The 25,769-nt window shown below is 37.2% G+C and overlaps 1 protein-coding gene across 2 annotated transcripts in view; it reads right to left on the reverse strand.

Annotated features, from left to right (window-relative positions):
- Positions 1-25,769, reverse strand: part of srpk2 (SRSF protein kinase 2) — a 78,319-nt gene that overhangs the window by 14,905 nt on the left and 37,645 nt on the right. For both annotated transcript variants that reach the window (XM_022672320.2, XM_049474535.1), the window contains 8 exons: positions 13,896-14,044; positions 11,148-11,256; positions 8,782-8,869; positions 8,464-8,551; positions 8,266-8,372; positions 6,497-6,662; positions 1,411-1,436; positions 1,008-1,275 (listed from right to left, as the gene is read on the reverse strand). In XM_022672320.2, the coding sequence (XP_022528041.2) occupies positions 1,008-1,275; positions 1,411-1,436; positions 6,497-6,662; positions 8,266-8,372; positions 8,464-8,551; positions 8,782-8,869; positions 11,148-11,256; positions 13,896-14,044 (1,001 nt within the window). The remainder of the gene's footprint in view (positions 1-1,007; positions 1,276-1,410; positions 1,437-6,496; positions 6,663-8,265; positions 8,373-8,463; positions 8,552-8,781; positions 8,870-11,147; positions 11,257-13,895; positions 14,045-25,769) is intronic.

Raw genomic sequence — 25,769 nt, forward strand, 5'->3', positions numbered from 1 at the left:
TAGAATAGAACAGAAAAGAATAGAACCGAACCGAATATTATAGAACAGAGTCAGAATCTAAAGGAAAGGAACAGAACAGAATAAAAAGATCAGGGGTGGCTTTTCCATAAGCTTCTGAGCACAAAGATCATTTTTAGATGGTCAATCTAACATTACACTTTCTCTCCATGATAGAATGTTCTTAATGTTGAGAATACAGTAAAACAGAATAAAAAAGAATACAATTAAATAAAACAAAATGTAATAAAACAGATCTAGAAAGAACAGAACATAACAGAACAAAACAAAAATATTACAATAGAATCGAAGAAAATGGAATAGAACAGAATGAAACAATTAAATAAAGCAGAATTTAACAGATGAGAACAGAATAAAATAAATAGATTAAAACAGAGAAGAATAGAGGACAGAATGAAAGGACAGAATATTACAAAACTAAATAAAATAGAATAGAATAAAATACAATAAAACAGAATCAAACAGAATCGAACATATTAGAATACATCTAAATTGAATTGGACAGAATAGAGAACAGAGCAGAATATGATAGAATAATACAAAATTGAACAGAATATAATATACCAGAACAAAATAGAATAGAACAGAATAGAGGACAGAATGAAACAGGACAGAATGAAACAGAACAGACCAGAATGTCTGAATTGAGCCCCTTCTAGAATTCTCTGAGCTGCTCTGCCTGCAGCTGCTGACCCACTTGTGCTAAAATCTCTTTCTGCGCTGGAGGAGGGAAAAGGCCCATGTGATGGTGCTGATAACCAGGATGCTCACACAGTGAAAACGGTAAATTAGGGGGAATAGCAATGCAGTGTATGCTCGTCTGAGAGACAGACAGCTGTGATTATTGTGGGTTTTCAGGATGACTAGACGTTACATAATATATTGTTGACTAAAAATAGAAAGGGATTTTCTTTAATCTTACTAATATCATTCAACATCAATCAAAGCCACTTGAAGACAACAAACGCAAACAATCTCGATAGACTCACATGTGTGGTTAGTGAGCCGGACTGGCCGCTCTTTCTCTCCCTCTCCTTCTTCCTCTTCCTCCACCTCTTCATCATCTTCATCCTCATCTTCGCTATCTCCCAGGGCTAGCGTGGGCCCTGGCGGTGGGTTTAGGCCTTCGTTGGCCTTTTGTTTTTCTGCCTCCCTTTCCAGTGCCTCGATCTCCAGCATGCGTCTCTCTAACAGCTCTGCCTGACGCTTCTGCTTCTTCTTTAGTTTCTTCTTTTTGTTCTTGGAGATCTTCCCCACCTGCAGGGGGCATCATATAGACACACCTGTGTTATGATCCAAGCATCAAACTCTTCAAACCCTTTTTTTATTAATGTACTAATTCTTTAGCTGTTAGTTCGGATCATTTAGGACCGGGCAGGATGGGATACTTACCGGTTTGAGCTGGGGAGCAGTGCTGACTGTAGAGGAGCAAAAAAAAAAAGAAAAAAAGGAAACAATTAATAATAGTAGCACAGTAAGTGTGTCAACTTAATTTTTTTCCTTAATCTAGAGCTTAACACGTCATACATTACATCATTAAGGCAGAAACCTGTGAGCCCACAGCTGAAGATTACACAGCACAGCTTACATTTGACTCTTATTGTGAGCTACGCTACACGATTTAGGAGAGACTTTAAAAGATCCCATAAGACTCCATTTCTGAGTGCAAGTTGAGGCAGGATTTAATGGAACTAGGAAAAGTCTGTCCTGTCTCTGTCCCAGTTCCATATTAATGCTGTTTGCTATTTCTGATGCCAGGCTCTCGTCATCTCCTCACTCAATCATGTAGTCAGGCCCTGCTGGAGGCCACACGGGCAGCTCAGCTATAACCAGCCTGTCCTTACAGACTGGCCCTAAAGGGGACCACGATTCGTTCCAGCAGTCATGAGTTCCACAAAGGTCGTGGAGTCTTTATTGCAAAGGGCATGTGTAAGCGGTGCAATCCCAATTTGTGTGGCCTGTGATATAATAGAAGAAATCTTGGAGTAAAATATCAGCAGTGATCTGTGCCTGGTTCATCTTTGAGTTCTTTATTCTTGCCTTCCTACAAAGGTTTTGCTGTGTATCTCGTTTCACAGTTTTTTAGGTATTTACTCTGATCCAACTCTAGACAGTTCAGTCTTGACTGTGTGATGTGGGCTTGTATACTTTTTGACTGGATGTACGGTTTCCAACTACAGCTCTGGAAAAAAATAAGAGACCATTTAAAAATGATGAGATTCTTTGCTTTTACAAATTGAAAACCTCTTGAATATAATCAATAGGAAGATGGATGATCACAAGCCATCAAACCAAGCTGAACTGCATGAATATTTGCACCAGGAGTGGCATAAAGTTATGCAACAGCAGTGTGTAAGACTGGTGGAGGAGAACATGCCAAGATGCATGAAAACTTTATCAATATGAACTTTTTTTTTTTTTACATTATTTGAGGTCTAAAAGTTCTGCACCTTTTTTTGTTAATTTCACAATTTTCCATTTCCTGCAAATAAATGCTCCAAATGACAATACTTTTATTTGGAATTTGGGAAAACTGTTGTCCGTAGTTTATAGAATAAAACAACAATGTTCATTTTACTCAAACATATACCTATAAATAGCAAAATCAGAGAGACTGATTCAGAAACTGAAGTGGTCTTTTAATTTTTTCCAGAGCTGTAGCAAAGGATGTTTCTGATTTATTTTCATAGGTATGAATGGGGTTTACCCTTCAAGTGTCACAATGATACAAATACATTTGTAACATCCTATCATTAGTATAAGCTACCACAGCAACCACCTAAAACACCATAGCAACCACTTGAACTACCACAGCAACTGCCTAGCAGCAACCTTCCAAAACCATAGCAATCAGCTGGTACACCACCATAATCTCTCAGCAATACTGTAACAATCACCAAGAAACACCATAGAAACCAGCTAGCAACACCCCAACAAAAACTACACCAGATACCATACCATGCGCTAGCATCCCCTTACAACTCTATATGGATGGTTAGACTATGTGTCAGCTACATTAAGTTGCATCCATTGACACAGATGTGAAAATGTACACACACAGCCTATCTAGTTCCTGAAGAAGAGTTGTCATTAGAATAAAACTCTCTTAAGCAGATAAACACAAATCTATTGGCACAGTAATGCTTCAGGCCAGGTGTGGGCTAGAGGGGTATAAAGCATGTGAGCACCGAGCTGTGGAGCAGTGAAACTGTGTTCTCTGGAATGAAGGAGCTTGGGATTGGCTGGGAATTTGGGGGTGAGGTGGCGTGATGATCATCCATCATAGTGACTCCAATAATGTTACTATCACTGAATACAATACAATCCTCCACAACAATGCTTTCTAGTATCTAGTAAAAAGCCAGTCATTTCAACACAACCAAGATAAACTCTACTTTATTCTTATTGATTCTGGAAGAAACAATGGACATGCAGGTTTCCCAATAACTATGTACATTTAGCATCTGTTTAGCTAAGTGAGAATAAAAACAGTGAATCCAGAGAAAGTGTAAACTGCTTGGCTTGACTTCATGTCTTATCTGTAGGTGTTTACTTTGAACAACTGTAGATTTAGGAAACAAAAACAAACATCTTGTAACCATCAGGTGAAAGATTATCACTGCATACACAGGGATTTTGCACAACACCTTCACTGAAAGCCATTCTTGTGGTTCATCGCCAGAGTTTGTTTGTTTCTGCATCATTAGGGAATCAGTGGGCAACATTAGGGAATAATATAATAGACTACTGGCAGATTTCTTTGTTTTGTTTATACTAAACACAACACAGCACCTCATGTTCATCCCATTTTTGTTTTTCAAGATGTAAATTATAGAAAACTGGTTTTCCCAGACAGCGTTTAAGCCTAGTCTTTGGCTAAATATTCATTGAAACGTGAAATCACCATGAAAAATGCTGAGTATGGCTTCCAGTGGTCCAGCGGACTAAGGTGCTGCCACTATGATCGGGAGATCGCTGGTTCGAATCCCGTTCATGTAGCTCGCCATCAGCTGCCGGCTACTCGGTAATGCTGCATCAGCAGCAGTTCGAAAAGAGTCAATGGCTGACTTCACATGTATCAGAGGAGGCATGTGCTAGTCTTCACCCTCCTGGTGTTGGAGCATCACTAGTGATAGGGGGGAGTCCTAATGAGTGGGTTAGGTAATTGGCCTTGTAAATTGGGGAGAAAATGGGATAAAAAATAAAAAAATAATAAAAGTAAAAATGATGTAGTCCAAGACTAGGCTTAATCTCTGTCTGAAAACTGACGCTCACAGTTACAAAGCCTTTTCCTGCACTAAATCGATATTACCAAAATGAGAAAGGACTTAAGACTTAATGCAGTGTCTTTCAGCAGTGTGCTTCTACCACATCTGTTTTAAACTGGATAAAAAAAATTCCACATTAGATACCACACATGTCCTGGCTGATCGACTGCCTCAGGGGTCAGTGATAAATCATGTTCATTTGATTTTACCTTTAGGCTATGTTTAAATGATTTTAAGTTTGGATTATAGCACAGTACCCTCATGCTAAAGCTGAAGGTTTTCCAGTTAAGTCTGTCTCACAATCCTTTTTTTTTAATATCACAAGGTTATTAATTATGGAGCAGTCAAATATTTAAGAAGTATATAGTTGTGTATAATATAGAGTAGGGGTGTGCCATATCGTATCATACAACAATATTGGCAACTTTTTTCATCATTGTAAACAATATTGTACCCTGAAATTTCATGCCATATCACCCACCCCTACTTTTCACATCAGGGTTCTACTTTTTTGCTGTTTTAAACAAAAAAAAAAAAAATTCACACTGTTCTCATGTTCCATTATAGATCTACTAGAGACAGAATATATCGGTCCAGTATCATTTATTTAATTTTAATCCTGGATATATGGAGATATATGGATGCATTATTAATCCTATGACATTCTGGATCACTGACTCACGTTACAAATCTGATAAAATTATTTTATTCCTTCAATATCTCAGTTAGGGATGTGCCATATCGTATCATATACAATAATAAAATGTAACTAAAAATATATATATATATTATTTTAGGGCCATATCGCCCACCGCTGATATAGAGTGTATTATTTAGTAATAATGATGTACAATAAGCAATACTTACAACCAAACATGTAATAATACAAACACACTTATTTATAGGTTTCCATGCATTCTCTCTTACTATCAAGTGTTATTATTCCTCCTACAGGGTTTAGATGTGATTACATAACATTCAAACATCACAGAACCTGGAGTTAGTACACAGAAGATCTACAGAAAAGGGAACAGGGAAAGGGAGCTATTTTCCACCAGAATTCAGCATGTATCATACTGTACATTGTTTCTTTTATACACCAAATCAAAATAAATGTCACTATTGTAAACAACATTATTTCCTCTAACCGAGCCCAGTGCTCCTATGAGACATTTGCTGGATTTCAAAGCATTTGTAAAAACTGCTGTGCTTGCCACCGCTTTGGTAAATCTAAAAATACAACACAGTCTACATATGTGTACATGACAGCATCAGCTATAAAGCACTTATGAGTCTGTCAACCAGTCTGCATATACAATATACAGTAGTCCTTCTAATGATTGTGTTGAGATACTTTGGGCTGCTCCCAGTGCTGACACAGATGTGCAAATGGACACACACACTTTGTCTAAAAATCTTCTGCTAACAAACAGTATTCTCAAGAGCGAATAAACATAAACATATTTTTATAATACCATCATATATAGTCCTTCAAAAATCCTTTAAAACAGTACAAACAGTGGAGATATTTACTCCAACAAAAGCAAGATAGGCTCTTTGTAATAGCCTTGATTTTTAAAAGAAACAATGGATGAGTATGTGTCTTTATACTGCATACTGTGCATACTGCAATCTGTGTGCCAAAAAGAGTTAAATACAGTGTACCGGTACCTTTTCTTTCTGAATCAAATCAACCAAATGAATGAAGACCTTTTGGCCATCTTGGCTACTTTCTTTTTGCTGCTCACACCAGATCATTAACAAGTGATATTTGACTAATGAGGGGTGTCTGGATGCAGCTACTAATACTGTAGCCCAGACACAGTGAATATGATTACTTCTCAGTGTGAATTGATTTCAGCTACACCCACTCAGACCTATTGAGTGTACAGTGTTATTAGCTGAGCTTCAACTCATTTACATAAGCATTATAATAATGATGACCGCTCATCTCCTGTGCTGTGACCTTAGCATTGTTTTTACATGCAGGCACAGTGTGTAATGTGTGTACGTGTATTAAAGCATGGAACATTTCATCAGCTTTGAATTCAACAAGCTGCAGCATCTCTTTGGAAATTTGGAAAACAAGTGCATAAATTATTGAATGAGTAATCAGACAAGCAGGCAGAAAGAGAGTACAAAAGATGACAGAGCAGAGAGGAATCAATAACAGAATAGGTGGATGTAGTGAAAGATGATGAGAGGAATACCCGCAGATCCAGAGGGTGGGGGTGCTCCTGCTTTCTGCCATTCCGTGGCCTCCACAGCCATACGCCTGACAAAGGCATCGTCCACACACATCAGGATGTTCTCCGGCTTGATGTCCGTGTGGATGATCTTGCACTTCGTGTGGAGGTAGTCCAGACCCTGCAGGACCTGCCAATCAAACACAAAATATGTACCGGTATAACACTTATACAATACAACAATCATTTTGGAGAATTTAACTGCTTCTCTTGCTGCTTCTGCATCAAAAATTCCTAATACAGATAAAAGAATCATCAGCTTTGAGCTTTAGCGCAGTTGCAGGTTACAATTATTATCCCTTTATTTAGATTAGATTTATTATTATTTACTGGGTTATTAAAAAGATCTATATAATTACCATAACAAGACATTTTATTAGTATTATTAACATTTAGGGCCGATTTTTTAAAGCAACATTAAAGCCCTATCCGGACTGGATTAGTTTCTAAGGGAGTCCTGGGGTATTTTTCTCTTTAATGGGGGGTCCTCTGTGATTTTATTCCCGTCTGGAACGACCATGTACGTGTTTTTCTCAGTCGTCCTCTGAGAAAATTACACGCTAAATTATCTGTTTTTTACTAAACTTCACAGAACTTCCAGTAATTTTAGTCCTGTCCAGATGAACATCTTGAGTTTCATCCCCTCGCCTTTAATAAGATAGCTATTTGTCCATTGCTACGCACTGCAATTATACTTTGGGTGCGTGTTTCCACAGAGATCCACGTAAACACAACAGCGAGTGAAAATGGAGGAGCTACTGAATGTGATGTCATGTGACCGTGAAAGCCAAAAAACTAAAAAACGAACTGGTTCTCCTGTTTTTTCAATTGCAGTCCGGACACAAGACTTTTATCACTTGTACAAACTGCCTAACTCAAGTAATTTGTGGAACATCGTGTAATATTACTCTCCTACTACAGTCTACATATTTACTCCCTTTCAGAGACGGTTCTCTACCTCCCACTTTGTCCAGAAAGTCATATCTCTTAGGGGTGTATTTACTCTACTTTTATACTTTGTTTTTGCATAGTAATGTTTTACCCACACATCTGTCCTGTTGCTTATTTATAAATATCCAGCGACCAGAACAGTGTAAAGAAAATCCTTCGCATCTTTGCTTTCTGTCTTTCATACATACATGTGTTATATACATTATGCTTACATAAATAAAAGTATAAAGATATACTATACACTAGATTATACTATAGGTAAGAATAAACATTAAATAAATAATGGCATTGTTTAAAATCTTTTTATATTTAATTCAATTTTTTAAAATGTATGTTTTTAAATATTTTCTTAATCTTACAATAGTCTCACATTTGTAGAGTCCAAAATAATCTGTTTAAACTGTTTAATTATTAGAAAAAAATACCAATTTAAACAGGTTAAAAGTGAATAGTCTTGTTAACAAATTTGTTTAAGCTTAATTTTATTCTGTTTTGCACAAATTTAGTCTTGCATGATTTTAGCTGTCAAATGCTACATTATTAATGGCTTCATAAGAAAACAATAAAGAGTGTGTACAGCAAAAGTAAATACAAATGTTAAAAGTATATATTTTGGACTGCATTTAAGACCATTCTTATGACACCTTCTTAAGTTTCTTCATAAGTTTATTTCCAGCTTAAGTATCTTTGTTAGTTTTTGTAAATTTCTTTGCAGCTCAGTGGTGTTTAGAACATACTAAATTTGAATTTAAAATGTGTGTGTTTTGCACGTAATTCTATACCTGTCTAATGATGCTCTTCACACATGGTAAAGGGAGGCCCTGATAGTTGGATTTGATGATCCACTTCAACAGATGGTGGCCGAGTACTTCAAACACCATACACACATCTGAGAGTGTGAGTTACAGGGAATAATGCAATTACTCCATGTCAGAGCAGGAAGAACACACGCACACACACACACACAATGAAAAGGATACGAATCCCGTTGATCCCAGAGATCTTAAAGTCATCGATGAGCTGAACCACCATGTCTTTATTAGGGTCACTGGGGTCGCTCTCACGTACCTGACAGACAGAGAGAAGACAGTTGGTGGACAGTACACTTACCAAACACACACTGCAATACATCAAACTTCTAAAACCTTTAGAATGCCACACACATGGCATTAGATCATCCAGTACAAACTTCATTAGCTTAATGAATGTAGATTATTGACCAGCGTAAAAGCAGAGTATAAATAAACGGATGCAGTAACAGTGGATAACACTGCAGTGCCAGAGGGCTTTTCACTTACACATCGGAGTAGTTTGATCTCGTCCAGTGCTGTTTCTGTGTAATGCTGTGCACTCTTCACCACCTTCATTGCCACAAAACGCTTTCCTCTGTGGACACAATACACATATATGTAAGATCACTATACAGTCAGGCTGTAACTGGTGATGAACTGTGGCTGTTGGACTGAGCATGTTAGAGTGTGTGTATATGTGTGCGCACGTGTGAGAGTGTGACTGTGGCCATATGGGGTTTTTGGCTTCAGACTGACCCACATGGCAAACAGAATGAAACTGCCTGTGGTTACGACTGTACAACACGTTCTATATTCTCTTACTATCACTACTAATATCCTCCACTACATGGACTAATGTACTGGGACACCTAATAATTAAATGTTTTTTTGCAAAATCAAGCATATTAAAAATTGTTTATTCTGCTTTTGTTGAAGTAACAGTCCCCACTGTTTGACTGCATGATGCGATAAAGGGTGAATAAAGCAGGATGTTGAACAATCACCACCACAATCCATCCACAACTACAACAAAAGTACTGGGTGGAGCACCATCATTCCTGAGAACACAGTTCCACTGCTCTACAGCTCAATGCTGGAGGCTTTATAGGCAAGTCAGTTCATGTGGCAGCCATCTTTGTAACACCACTGGGCAGTTATATCCACATATATATATGTATTTACTTATATACTTGCGTATCCACTTATATATTCCATCTGTTTGAATAGGGAGAGTTTAATCCAATAATTATTATTTCAACAACATTTTTTTAAATCCCTTAGAAAATCTGACAAAACCTCATTATGTCAGTTTGTAGCTTGATATGGCTACTGCACTTGTTGGTTTCCCCAGTAGCCAACTGACCCTCCTCCACTTGTAGCTTAAATACTGTATTAAGCTGACTGGCTTTTTTTGTTGAAGGACTGGACTTGAATGGACTGAAAATTACCTCAATAATTTTAGCTGACCTTAATTTGACCATTTTATTTTATATCTGTTTTATTTATTTGTGATATTCAGACATTGTTTATGCTACAGTTTTAGTTTGCAAATGAATGACTCTTTAAAAAGATGCACTTACTTTATTATGCTATTATCATTTTATCATTATTTATTATAACACAGTTAGTTCCAACCCTGCAATGTGATTGGCTTAGAGGCGTTTTATGAGTGCCATTATTAGCACTGTAACCGAAGCACTCCATGTATTACTCCACCACTCCAAGTAGCACAGCTACAAGCAGAGCAGCAATGGAACTATTTTAACTTGGAGTTTTTATAACCAAACAGGTCGTATTGTCTCCTCCTTTTTAACTCAAAATATTTTTATAACAGCGATAATAGAACTGTAGTATAATCGCAATAATACACTCAAGGTTTGTGCTATAACATGTAATATTGGCACTGCTGTGCTGCGGTCGTAGGTACGAGGCCGCAGGCCAAGCACTCCCTATAGCACTCCCTCTTGTGTATTATGGCTTAATTACTTTTAGTTAAGTGGCACAAAATAGTCATGAATTCACTATAATATTGTTTATCACAATTATTTCTTAGATAATAAATCGTATTTAAATTACATATAGTTATTGTGACTTGCCTAGGTCAAACCAGTCTGAGACAGTCTAAGTTCGGACCAACTAAACCATGGTTAGGTTCATTTGAGGTGTCAAAGCTTTTTTAGGTTCAGACTGTTGTCACCTATTAATCATTAGAAAAAGAAACCTCAGAGCAAAAGTTTATGCTTGTGAAAGCTGTACTTAGCTGTATGTATAAACTGAAATAAAAGTGTAGGAAACCTGAGGGTAATCTCTTGTATTCATTTTAATGTGTGATGTATGTGCACTTGCAAAATAATTCAGCACAACAGCTTTTAGGTGTGAAAACACCTAAGTGTATAGTGTGACAAACAATGGTGTTATTTGACATCTGTGGTTTGAACTTGTAATTCAGTGCTGCCTTTGACTTTAGTTTTTAGCTCGTGCTGTTGTGTGAGTGTGTGGCCTGTGTTTGTGAACGTTTCTGTGTGGCTATAGGTTATGTGCGCCTCCCAGGTGAACAGAGGGACAGATGCTGGTGAGGTGACTTCCAGATCTGCTGTGCTGAGTGTGAGTTTCCAGGCTGCAATATGAGCCTTTAGCCTAACTGAGAGAGAAACAGATCTACAAACAGATACGGGAACCGAAACGTGACACTAAGATACTGATACTGCTATATACCAACCTGTTGGTTGAGAGTGCAGGTTTGTTACACAGACAGATTAGGCACATGTGCATGCGTGTGTGCGTGCGTGCATGTGATGTATGTGTGCACACATATGAAAGTGTGCCAGGGTCTATTTTTTTTTTTTTTGAGTGCAGTTGCCATAGCGACTCACTGGATATCCCAACATAGCCAGACGGTAGAGAAGTGGCCCCAGCCCAGCTTTCGAATTACATGGTATCTCCCATTAAATAAGTCCCCGATCTTTACTGGATGGTACCCTCCTGCAGAAAACAAAGACAGATAAAAGAAATTATATGAGTCCATTTGACTAAAGCATTCAGCATTTCTATATGCAAGTATCTGTAAGTCTAGATGATATGGCAGAAATGTCTTGATACTTATGGTTCATATATTGGCAAAAAAAATCACAAAAGACAAAAACATTTCAGTTGTGCCAGACTAGCAATGTTTTGTAAAAAAAAAAAAAAAAAAAAAAAAAAAAAAAAAAAAAACTTTAATGCGATTTTACATTTTTTGTTAAAAAAAGCAAAAAAAAAAAAAATGTTAATGGAATATAAGTAGCGTGATTAGTTGGTCACTGTTTTAACTATTGAGTGTATCCTATATGTGTAAGTAATGCTTTACTGCTACCCTACTACAAAAAATTGCTACTTCATATAGTATTACAGTAGTAAAAAAGCATGACATGTGAATGTAAAATGAAATGTTACGGAGAACGCTAATGACACAGAAATCTAACAATTTATATGGACAGAGAGCTAAAGTTGCAAGCAGTGGTAGTACAATGTCAGTGTATGTATAAATATTAAAAGCTGCTGGCCGGTAACACCAAAAAAACAAAATATCTCTTGCTTTTTCTCTGTTTCATCCTCCCTCCTGCTTTCTTCCACCTCTCCCTCCCTCCTAAATCGCTTTGTCATTAATGTTGCACCAGCAGACAGCTTCATAGTTTTGGCTGCAGACCTCAAGGTTGTTTTCAAAGAGAAATGGAAAGAAGGAGAAAACTTGGGATGCACTGATACAGCAATCATGGCCTGATGCCAGGACCTGGTGTTGGTCATGTACATCAGTATTTCTCAATTCTGGAGGTCCACTGCCCTGCACTATTTACCATGCTCCCATCACACGTGTTAAAACTGTGAAAGCCGGAAAGCACTAAAATGTGCAGGGTAGTGAGCTTTCAGGTCCAGGGATGAGAAACACTGAAGTATATACACCACCTGACCCAAAACATACAGATGGTCATCTGAATGCCACCAAAACAGCTCACTTTACAAGATAAATGAAAGTATTCTGTGGAGTCTGGCAGCAAGATGTGAGCACTGGATACTTTTGTGAGGAGGATCTGCCATTGATCCAGTGCATCTTACAGGTAAATAGCTAATGTGTACCTTAATATGTGCACAGTCAACTGCTCATTCTTAAGTTGTTCAGCCTTGACATAAACAGCTTTAAAAATGAGATATTGTACCAAAGTAGCCCATCTACTAATTCTGATTTGTCCCTCCTGAGATCACTGTCAATAGTTACTTAACAATGTAGCGCAGGTGCATCCCATAAGCTGTGCAGATCTGGTGATGCTCTGACTCACCTGAGTCATCTGATCATTACATCTTGAACAATGTAGCCATTGTCATTTCTCCCAAAATTCAACATGTCCACAACAAGAACTGACTATTAAGTAACTGTCTAACATGCATGATTATGAATATTATTTTGTTAATCTATGAGTGTTTTAAAATGTAGAAACTGGGGCATCTATCTAAATTAGTATATAACAGTTATCTACTGAATGCTGTATGCTATGATCTAAATCAATGAAAAAACTGAGAGGTTAAGGTTAGGTAAATCATAATTTATAAACTTATCAGGTTCTTATCTATAATTTGCAACATTTATTGCAATTACATTGCTGTGTATTATGCAAAGGGTAAATATAAGAGACAATGGCACAATGATCTTCTGAAAGAAAATAAAGTCTGCACGTGTTCTTAGCACACGCTTCATGCAATCAAAAGTCAACTGCAAACACCAATACCAAGATGAAGGTATGAGTTATCTCCTATAGATCATCACTATGTACAGAAGGAGTCAGACATTACTTAGCTGGTTAGCTGTTATCTGTTTCATTCCATTCGTCAGACACCACATATATACAAATTCTGAGGTAAACTGATATATATTTCTACTGAATACAAATGTTAAAGGTGCTGTGTATGATTTTAAACACATTTTCTGTTAAAACAAATTTGCAAATATTTTGTCACTGTTCGTTAGCTCTCAGTTTGCGAGCTGGAATTCCTTGTTGTTCAAACTCAGCCTTGGCTCTGTAAACAAAAAACAAACAAAGTTTTCCAGCCAATTAGCAACAGGATGTTGCTCTATTCCTGTGTGATAGGCTAGTAACATATTTAGACTTATTTTTGCTGTTCCACAGAAATAGATCAGTATTGTTTTGTCCCGTTTGTGGATTTTTGTGACAGATAATTACAACTGATCTGCATGTCTGCAGCTTTAACTGAGGAGAAGAGTGCATTTTTTTGCTGTTGACTTCAAATATCAATATCAATATCAATAGCTCTCCATTTTTATTTGCAGCATCTTTAAATACGACTGCCCAATTGGTTTGTGACACATTTAGTTTAATCTTTATTTGTTCAGCATCTATGTATCTATGTTTCTGTATTTGTATGTATCTGACATACCTACCAACCAAGTTCACAGTTACTGAAAAGATTTGAACCATTGAAGACTGAAGCAGTACCAATACAGATACACCTCTCCTTACTAGTCAGTCTGATAACCTTACTGAATAAAACAATAAACAGAAAGCAAAACCTGCACAAAAGAGTTATATAACACCACAAACGGAAGAAAGAGCGAGACAGGAAGCTGGTACCTTTGCAGTAGTCTGCAGGGTCCTCCTGCTCCTCATCGTCAGAGCCCAGAATCTCCTCCTCTGGCTCTGGGGGTACAACTGGTTCTGGTGGAGGGGGTGGAGGGGGAGGTGGAGGGGGAACGGATGGGACTTTCTGCTGCGTCTCTGGCCTGCACAGAGAGAAAGAACGAGAGAGAGAGAGAGAGAGAGAGAGAGAGAGAAATGGCAGTGAGGGGAAGGAACAAACCATTTATCACTGAAACCTTCAACTGGTGCCGTTATGACTGGACAAATAAGCCACGCTGGTAGTGATACAAATAGAGCTCAGTGCTGGGAACATGTTCATACTGTTATTACAGATCAGTTGATCAATTAGTTTATGCACAGATGTTTTATGAGTACCAGATGGATAACTGAGGTTTGTATGAAAGAAAAATTGCTGGTCTTGCTTCTCCTAATGTTTTCGTAATGAGACTTAATTCCGAATGTTCTGGCCTCACAAAGTAAAAAGATGGATGCATATTTATCAATTAGACTTTTGATATGACAAAAATATGTTAACACAGGACCATAAACTCATGACCACAAATGGGGTATACATGTTGGAGTTGTGTACTGGCATACTGACACACTGATACTGTAAGTAAAGCCATATATTGTGATTTTTCTAGAACAGTATCATAAACCTACAATAGTACCAAAAACCATTAGCATCATATGTATAAAAGAATAGGTACTTTGGCTAAAGAAAAGTATTTTTTATGTAATCAGAAGAGTATATGGATTTCCATCCACTGAGATACAGCAAATTTTGAAACTAAAAACTCAAATGGAAAGATGCAAAAATACTTTTATGCAAGGATAAGGTGGTACTGCTAAAAATATTCCCCCCCAAAAAAGTCACAGTCACGGAAAAGCTTTTAAAATATAATATATCGTAATGTGTTGAAATTTTATTTATTGACAATTCCCCACTACCCCTTTCTCCAAATAAGTGTCTAGCTTGTAAAAAGCAATGGCAATTCTCTTTTCAGTTTTTAACAGAAAACGACTGTCCCTATGTATGGTGCGATAATGACCCACAGCTTTTCAAACAATGTTCAAACAGTGTTTTCAACAGTGTTTGTGCTTCTAGATGTATAGTAGATGCTTCGAGAATTTAGCCCTTATTAGGTGGGCCACTGATCATCCTGTTCAGCATAAAATATTCTATATAGCTGTTAAAATTATTCATCTTCATGCGTCTGCTTGTTTTGATGTTCCTGGTTCCTAATCACTGTAATCACTGGGAAATATGACTAGAAAAATCTAAATCACCGTGCATAACATTTGTGAAATCTTTGTACAGAAACCTGGCTAGAGGGACCTAAAAACAGAGGACAGCATTGCTATAAATCACTTTCTGTGCCTAATCTTTGCATGTTTAATACAAAGTACAATGATTTTGAGAATTAATACAGTATTGTAGGGGTGTCACGATTTCGATATTTCATTGAAATCCATCGAAATTATGTCACGGTCTCGAGCCTCGAAGTAAAAAAAAAAAAAGCCACTAGATGGCATTACATCACATTATTTAAATTTGACCATTAGTGCCTAATGTGGTGTATTAAAGATCACTTGTATCACTTTGCATCACTCATATCAAGCCCACCTTTTGAAATAAGATATTGTAAATTTGATTAATCAAATGACTGACCATAGACTAATCTAAAACTGGCATAGGCCTCTCTGCTGAAACGAATCGTAATCGAATTGAGAATTTAGAGAATCGTGACACACCCTTAATATGTAGTATTTTCTTACATCCACAATGACAGTTCCACACAGCAATTAACACAAAATGGCATAAGGAACCAGAAGCTTTGACTGTAATATAAAAAAGGCTTTTATGCAAGAGTTCCACAATCCCATTGATTCAGCACATCACAACACATCAGACCACATCAACCCTAACAAAATAACGAAACCGATATATCTCACACCACTGTGACACCTGATGTAAGACGAGAAGAACAGAACTATTAAGACGGAACACAACCGGGACAAGAACACACACGCACACACTGCAAGTGATCAGTGAGACATTTGCGGTCAAACAGAATGAGATAATGCCTACCACTGGGTTGCCATAGAAACTAGCGAGGAGAATCCGGCTGGTGTAGGGTTAATTTTCCCAGAACCAAACACAAAGAACCACAGTCACACAGGCAACGGGCATTCCAGCAGTTTCAGAAAACACACACTCACACACAGACCCACACACACACAGACCCACAGACCCACACACAGACTCACACGGGACTGCATGTTTACTAAAGGAGTCCCGTTAGAGAGAGAGCGAGAGAGAGCGCCTGGAGAGGTATGTGCTTCAGTGTCCATCTCTTCAGCACCCGGTTTTACAGCAGGGCTACGCAGTCTCTGCATGAGGCAGCTCAGAAAAATAACTGTGTTTCATAAGCCGCACACAAAAGACGAGTGTGTGTATCATGTCTGTGCAGACTGTATCCAGGATAACCAAGTAAACAACTGAAAATACACACACCAATACTCACACACACACACACTCACATACACACATTTACACACAGTCTTTGTCAGGGGAGTCATAACAAAATAATCACTATAATTCTCCTACCATTCCTCACATTTCAGAATGTGAGGCCAACATTCTATCCCACGACCACACACACACACACACACACACTTCTGATTGCAGACATTATTATGTTAGAGAGCATCCACTCATTGACATACAGCAGTAATAGGGCTGTGTGTTGGCAAGAAGCTGAAATATTATATAGGGTTTATGATTAACTGATATTGTCATTCATTAAAAAAATAGTTGTCTCCAAATTTCAGTGGCGACTAATCATAATTTGTCAACCTGGTCTGTGTCTCCAAAAGTGCCCAAACACAACAGATCACATAATTACTCAATAAATATCTGTACTTTCCACATTTAAACATCTTCTGGACATTTAACATTAAATCCCACAGTCAACTGTTTTTTTTTATCATTTTAAAGCAATGGAGGGCAATGGCAGAAATAACTGTAGACTAAATTGACGAGAAAAAAAAAAAATCTTCTGGCAAATAATTACTATAAAGATGAATGACTTTAAAGTGTATGAATTATAATTATTTGTATAAAAACATGGAAAACATTATGCTTGCATTTAGAACCTATTGCATAAAAAGCCTATAAATAAGCACCCAATTAACTTGGAAAGACGGCAGTAAGGAAGATTTTCAGTTGCCTAAAAGCGAACTTACAGTTCTGATAAATATTTGGTTTGAGGCCCTGTTTAAACTAGATTGTTTAGGATGTTTAAAGAAATAAGTAATCGTGACCGAATAAGGTGTATCTCTTTTTACAGCAAGACATCAGACACTAAATCTGATTAAAAATTTCTCTAATGTTGGAGGACTGCTCTTTTGCGAATGTGCAGCATTTTATGTGAGATACAGGTCACATTAAAAATAGCATGAACAATATAAAAAATATTGAATTAGGGAAAAACCCTTGCAAACCTGTTGTACAACAAGTTAAGTTGTTTGCAAACGGTCAAGATCAATCGTAATCAGGAAATGAGGGAGGTCCTAAGTTCAGATAGAAAAACTGAAAGGATTTTATCAGAAAAATCAGTAAATATATTCAATTTCAGTTGAGATAAGAACCTATCAGCTCAAATCAATCTTCCAGTAAAGCCTCAGCAAGAAACAGTTATGAGCAGGCAACATGCATGCGTGTAAGAGATAGCGTGCAAGACACACTGAGATCCTGCCTCAGGTTGGCTTTAGGTGAAGCTAACCTGTTCGGATATGAATGTTATAGGCATGTGTGTGTGCACGTGTGTGTCCACAGGCAGCTCCACATAACAAGACAGACATATTCTGAAAAAGGGCAGCACATACCCACCACACACCTTTGCAAGGGCAACACACACACACACACACACACACACACAGCCACAATTGCAGACCTCTATTCACACCCTTCAAAGACATTCAGAAACCTAGCGTTAAATTCTAACAGCCCTGCCCTGCCTGGACAGTCTGTACATGCATCGCCACACTCACGCCCCGTGCCAAGTCTCTACATGCACAGGCCCTCAGCGTCTGTGATTCAAATGATAATCATTACTGCTGACGCAGCATCACAAAATGAAAAGAAAAAGGGAAGAGCCAGAGGAGAGGAGTGAAAAGAAGGAGGGAAAGGCAAGACCAGAGTCTCTGATTGTGTAAAAGAGGAAAAAATCAATAAATTGTCAATCAGTGATGTTTTTACTTTAAAACATGTACTGGTTCTTGCCTTTTACAGCAGTCAGGTGGTTTTAATGGGTCATAATGTGGCTCAATCTCACCTGCTGTGTGTGGTGCTATTCATGGGAGAGAAAGAGAGAGCGAGAGACTGACTTGCCTTTTAAAAATAGGAACAGCTCCAGAAAAGCACAGGATAGCTTATGTTAGCAAAACCAGGACAAGAACTAGAGAAAACTGGGGTGTGTATGTATGTGTGTACTTCAATAGCTAGGTCATCTTATAGTCTTTAGCCATATGGAACACATGTACTAATATACTGTATATATTTATGGTCGATAAGATACCTACATGAGTCCACATCTTAGGCCTGTCATGATTATTATCAATTTACCATTCAATGGATGTGGCCTCAATAATTTTAGCTAACCTCAATATAGCCATTATAGTTTTCTTAGTAAGGAGAGTCCATTAAAATAAATAAACCAATATGTTAAAAAAATGGTAATATTATGCATGGTATTTAAATATACTTTATTATTTCAAGTCCAAAATCTGAATATTCTAAATAATTACAAGTTCAATGTTGGTTAAAAGGTATAATTACATTAGTATGTAGGCCTGTCACGATAGGATTTTTTTTTTTGTAATTTTAAGACTATTAAATGCCATTGAAATAATGATAAAGAATAGCATAAACAAGTAATTGTACACTTTTTAAAGACAACATTTGAATTAATAATTTATTATAATTAGTTTGAAAATTATATACTTATTTTTTCACCTACTTTAGTCCACACTGTGAGTACGGAGTCACAGTTATTGAAGCATGACTGAATAAAATACTGTTCACTGTTATATATGTGAACAAACATACAAATAAAACAATAACATATAAAAAATAAAACAAAAAATAAAACAAAATAACAATAACATTGTTTATTGCATTTCTATCTGCGACAACCCAAATAAAATTAAATATTGTGACCAGACTACTGCATGACTCACAGTTTGTGCCCTTATCATTTTTTTGTGATATTTCATTTATTGCTATAACTCACTTACAAGACCATTTGAAAGCACTCACCTAGAACTAAACTTAGGATTTGTGAAATATTATATTTATATAGAGCTCTGGGAAAAATAAGAGACCTCTTAAAAATTATGAGTTAAAAACCTCTTGAATATACTCAAGAGGAAGATGGATGATCACAAGCCATCAAACCAAACTGAACTGCTTGAATTTTTGCACCAGGAGTGGCATAAAGTTATCATGCCAAGATGCATGTGATTAAAAACCAGGGTTATTCCACCAAATATTGATTTCTAAACTCTTACATCTTTATGAATATGAACTTGTCTAGCTCTGCATCTTTTTTGTTATTTCAGCCATTCTCATTTTCTGCAAATAAATGCTCTAAATGATAAACAATATTCTAGGGGGGAATTTGGGAGAAATGTTGTCCGTAGTTGTTATAGAATAGAATAGATTAGTATAGAATAAAACAACAATCTTAATACAATTCATTAATCCAGAGCTGTGTGTAAATAATTGACTGTTCTGTATTGTGTAGCATAGACATATCAGACTGGGCTTAAATGCTCCTTTTACTTGAAGGAGTGGCAAGACTCAGTAAAGGTATTTTAGCTGATTGAGTAGGTTCTGCAGTCTTATGAAAGTGTGTCACAAACGTTTACAGATGATTATATGTAAATATGTTGGTGGTCTAAACAAGCTATTTTTGCAACTTTTAATATGGACTATGCATACAAACTCAATACATTGTATACATTTATTCCTAGCAATCAGTAGTACACATTAGCAAACTATCTATCTGTCTGTCTATCTAGATGTTTATAATCTTTATCACAGACATATATGCTTATTTTTTTGTATTCATATTCTCTGCACATTTTGTGCTCTGTTGAACTCTTTTCTGTTTTGTTTGCACAATAGTACAATTTATATTAGTACAGTGTCGGTGCAGTGACAAAAGTGAAACATATCTATATCTTTAATCTATCTTTGATTCCATAATAGTATCAAAGCTGGGAGAATGGACACAGCATTATTTTCCTCTGTGTGTTTCTGTGATACAGCAGGATACGCTGACAATAGCACACATTCAGCTGGCTGAATATTCCCTTTGAAGCCAACTGAAAATGGGACATGTCCAGTCAAGAAAAGGCATAAAGATGAATCTGATTTCTTGCTGAAATGGTGGGAAAGGCATCTGCTCCTGTTCCAAGATTCCATTCCCACAATTTAAACTTGTGAAAATATGTGAGAATTCATATTCTGCCTACTCAAAATTTGCAAGGGGGGGAAGTTTGTGTTTTGTTAAATGCATTTTATGCCATGTGAGATATCATAATAAGCAACAGTCAGAAGGTAAAAAGAAACTAAATAAATAAATAAATAAAGACGCATATATATGGAAATTGTGGGTTGATGGTAACGTTTTGCATTTAAATATCAATACTCTTACTATTTGGAAACACATTTACCTGAATTACAGATATGTATACATTACTTTTTTTCTGTTGGATTTTAAATGCAAATTTAGAATGGCATCTGGCTCTGAAGAAGATGAACATTAGTCTTATCTTATAATTTTCAGTGCCAAGTGAACGGGTTTCTCTTGTGTGACATAGATCCATCCCATACCTTTGGGTTGGTTAGGGTAAAGTTTCTTTTCCAGAAGTAATCATTCAATGTCAGTTCCAAGGTCTAGTGGAAAGCCTTCATTGAAGAGTAGAGGCAGTTACTGCAGCTTTGCTGCACTAACGTTCCTACCATTGAAAGAAATATTGTTCATAAACATCTGGCTATACATCATCAAATTATTTGGATTAAAATATCAACCCTATATTTTACATTTTTAAAATGTAATTGTAATGTAATTACATTTTTCTAAAATGATCTCAGTTTTATTATTAATCTCCCTAAATTTCTAAATGAATGTTGTGATTTTGTGATTGACTGCAATCAAATCTTCATAGCAAGGTTCCAAAGTATAGAGAAAGGACACCCCTAAATAGTAGAGATTAATTCTTCTGCAAAAGTCAAAAATCATTGCATGAGTGTAAATTTAGGAAGTATGCATCTATAAAATGAAAAAAAAAAAAAAAAAAAAAACTCAAAACAAACAAATAAATAAATGCTCTATTATTAGGAAAAACTGTGAATTGAATTGGTGAACTGTGGTGATCTACAGTATGTTTGATAAATAATAAATCATTCCCAGTGCAATTTTTGTTGGTACGTTCCTGCAGTGTCCCTGAACTGCTGATTCTACTGTACTCCCTTCTCCAACACACATGATGCAACCCATCAAATAATTACTGATCTTTCCATGAAGTTAAATACAGGGTTCATCCATATTTTAACCAACATACTCCCAAGCTGCATGTGGAGAACAATAAATACATGTCTAAATGTATGTGAACATTATTCTTATTGTTGTATTGTCAAAAGTTTTTGAATGTGAACACACATGTTGTACAATCACAATAGTAAAGCACTAGTGATAGAACAGCACTGTTTACTGGTGTGAAAATACAGGGGATGGGTTTAGAGTTCATGTAGCAGCAGCCTTGAGGTTAGCTAGCAAATGCTAGCTTGCTCTGTACTGTTTCTCTCATGTAAACTGTGTGAATTTATAGTTGGACTGAAACTCCAGTCCAAGTTGGATTCTACGCATCCAGCTAGCTAATGCTAAGTGATGTGATGGATTTGCCCGAACATTAAATTATTTTTTAAAACCAAACAGCTTTTCACAGCCGATGAGCAAAAACACAAACATTTGCAGAGCAAATTTTTATAACCTTTCCGAGACCTTTTTCAAAAACTTTTTAAGGCATGGAAATTGCTATTTCCTAATTCTATGATTTTACCAGTTTTTTTTAGGACCGAACAAACCCTGTAAATAGTTTTGCATTAAACTTGCATTAAGCTTTGTATCTGATCATTTTTCAGTTTTAAAATAATGCAGTTTGAGATGTTACAGAAGCTAGATAACATAGGACCATACATGCCATTCAATGGCCCCGTTAATACCGCAGATGATTAAGATGGTATGCTGGCATGAAATAGTGAATACCATCTAACTCAACCTGAATTACCTCTAAATGTCCTTCAAGTTTTAGGAGTTCCTAACAGCATTTATACGAATACAAATCAATAGCATCTATGAATCATCACTTAAATTCTTAGAATTGGAAAATGTTCATGTTCTTTGCTGAAAGAGAGTTGTCCTTGCGCTACAAAAACTCTTCTTAGGTAATCATAGTCGGGCCACAGCTGTCATCTCTCCTCCACCTCTCTCCTCTTTGTCTCTGATTCATTCTGTCGTTCTCTCTCCTGTCTCTACCCCACATTCAGTCTCTCTCTCTCTCTACTGAACGCCTGCTGACTCACACTCTCCCTCAAAGTGTGAAAGCATGTGCGTTTCTGTGTGTGTGTGTGTTTGTGCGGCAATCTCACAGATATTTCGGTCTGCTGCCTGATGTCACCATGCCCCGTCCCACACAAACACACACACACACACACACACACACACACACACACACACACACACACACGCGTGCCCATACATACAGATCAATGCCCAATTCTGAAACCCATTGTAACACACAGTGAATTCCAATGAATTAACATTGGCTTTCTTCACACTGTCGAGCTGCTCATTCAATAAAAACACATGTTCTCTCTCACAGTGTCGCCCACCTACACACTCGCGAGTCAAAGAGCAGCACAGCACCCACAGCAGAGCTCAAGGCTCAATCCATTCACCCAATCGGGCCAAATTGACTGCTTCTATCCTTCCCCTCTGGGCGTGACACAGATATAGCTGTACACACTTCACTGCCCTCCACTGCACTACTTGCTCTCCATGTGACACACACACACACACACACACACACAAAACACGCACACACACAAGGCAATGTGCAGTGTTGAATAAAATTTGCATCCGGAAAGGGCCTGCCAGTCTGTGTCCGGCTATGCCAGTGAACTTAACAGACACCCACTTATTCTACACAGTCTCTATCTCTCTCTCTTACTCTCTCTCTCTCTCTCTCTGTCTTTATCTAACACATACACACACAAACAATACTGTATGCATTTGGAAACTTGCCCAGACCCTCCCCCAACACATACTGTACATGAAGGGTTTAAGCGCACACATATTTGCATACACAAATAGCACAAATCATCACCATTATTGTGTGTGGCAGTTTGCAATCCACAACTGCTCCCTTATCTCTGCAGCATCAGTGTACTTTTTATCAGTGCGACATAATGCCCTTCCCTTAAAACACCTGGGTCTGGCCTGAACACTGAACAGTAATTTTAACAGTTTTAACAGTAACACATTTCACAAGCACAAGTTCCACCTGCGTTTGTATTTGCATGGTATTGTGGAAATGGTAGTGGATTCTGAGCGTTCTACAGTAACTCTGGTCTTGTTTGGTCTATTTTAACTCATGAATCACAGTGGATTCGGAATGAGGTGGTGTGCCAGTGTTGTCGGATAGTTGTAAAGTGTGTGAGGAGACACAGTAAACATGCTAAAGTTAACTGCTACAAGCTGTACCAGCTACCTCAGGAGAAAATACACAACACTAAGTAAAGAAGACTAAAACTTGCATGACTGTCTGTTTAAAATATTTGAAAAGAGATTATGGTTACATTTACTTTACCTGGCAGATTTTTTGCATCAATGTGACACATATCACATTTTCTCAGGACTGTTTAGACATAAATCCTGACTCATGGGCATGCTACCTAAATATTTCAGGGTCAGATTCATTGACATAACAAACAGATCACGTATATGTATGAATAGATGATCTTTTCAGTGTTCTCTTTTCAGAGCCATGTGTTCAGTATTATCATTTGGTTTACATAAAAAAGAACAGTTTTCACTATGTACATTTAATTTTGTCCACATTTTATTTGTTCTAAATATTTATATATAAGCTACCAGTATAAAAACTGTTAGGAATGTTATTCTAGAATTCGTGTTACGTCTAAAAATCATCAAAAGATGAAGCTTCTGAATGCTAAATGAAGAAACTAACCGACATCGCAAACAATTTAAATGACCCAACACAACTAAGAAGAACACATAAAGTGTAAAATAAAGAACAGAAGGAATGTGGAAGTTTCTTACTGTCAATCTGCTGTCTCATTATCATGTCTATGAATTGTCCCTGATCAATAATCAATATCCACTTCCTCTTTAAAGCCTAAAGAACTCAGCTTGTCAATCCAATCGCTTAGCCTGACAACAAGTAATATCCTCTTAAATGACTAAAACAATCACACACACAGACACAGACACACATTTATACAAACACATCCACACACACACACACATACATACACACACACACACACACACACACACTGTACCTGCGCCTGAGCGCTCTATGGCGTAGTCGGAGGGCACTGAGCGCCAAGCCTATAGCCTTGTGGGAGTGGGAGACACTGCGCTCCATACTAATACGCCAAAACACACGAGCAGACGGTGGGATGTATCCTGTCTTTCTGGCAGTGCTTTTCTTTCTTTCTTTTTTATTTCAGCCTCTCTTCCTCTCCCTCTCTCTTCTGGCATCTGTCAGGGTGCTGTGGGGCTCAGGCAGTGACTAGCAAAGCCAAGAATTCATCTCTCACATGACCAGCTCACACCTAACTGACAAGTCTCCATGCTTACTGTCTCCCTGTGTGCGCATGAACACACACACACACACAGTTCCATGCTGTCTGACAGAGTAAAGAATCACTGATATATTAGTTGGTTCATAATATTAACCGATACTGACTAGCAATGAAAGTAAAGCTATAAAGGGTGAAAGATAACACCAGGCAGGAGGGCTGACTAAAAAACACACACACGGTGTGTGCCAAGAGTTAAAACCTGTGAAAAAGGCAGGTGGTGACAAAAAGCTAACCCAGCTGACCATTTACAATGTTTTAAGCATTCTAACAGCACACCGTGTCAACTATCAACAGTGAAACGCTAGGCTAGACTAGGCTATTCTACACTATGCTATGCTATATGTTGCACTAATGTAAACCAGCCAATAAAACCTGGTTTAATTTTTCCTTTTTTTGTTTTATTTTTTCATTTTTAACAAGCCAAAAAACACAATAATTGGGCCAAATAACAGTGTTTTAATGCGCATGTAAACCCACATTCGAGCAATTTTAGTTAAAAAATTATATTTACAAATGAATAAAAGTCAGTGTCAAAATAAAAGTCACTAATTTAAACAAAGCAGTAAAACAAATTTCTTTTAACTTTAAAGCTAAAGTTATGGTCACATTTTGTTATACATTACACTCTAGTCTAAACATTAATGAACTGCAGTGAATTTACAATAAAAAAAAAAAAAGCAAAATCTGTTAGGAACCATTTGAACCAGACAGTATAACAGACTACTATTTATACACTTTTATCAATTGTAAGCAGTTTAAAGACCGCCACTAGGGAAGGGTCTCCCACACTTGCTCTGGGACTAACAAACTCAATGACAAACAAACAAACACATAAACTAATCTTAGTCCCTACTGAACATAACTATGGCAACCCGAGTTCCCAAGTGACAAAATATTTCCTCCAA

Source organism: Astyanax mexicanus, chromosome 2 (genome assembly GCF_023375975.1).
Source record: "Astyanax mexicanus isolate ESR-SI-001 chromosome 2, AstMex3_surface, whole genome shotgun sequence".
Lineage (NCBI taxonomy): Eukaryota > Metazoa > Chordata > Actinopteri > Characiformes > Acestrorhamphidae > Astyanax > Astyanax mexicanus.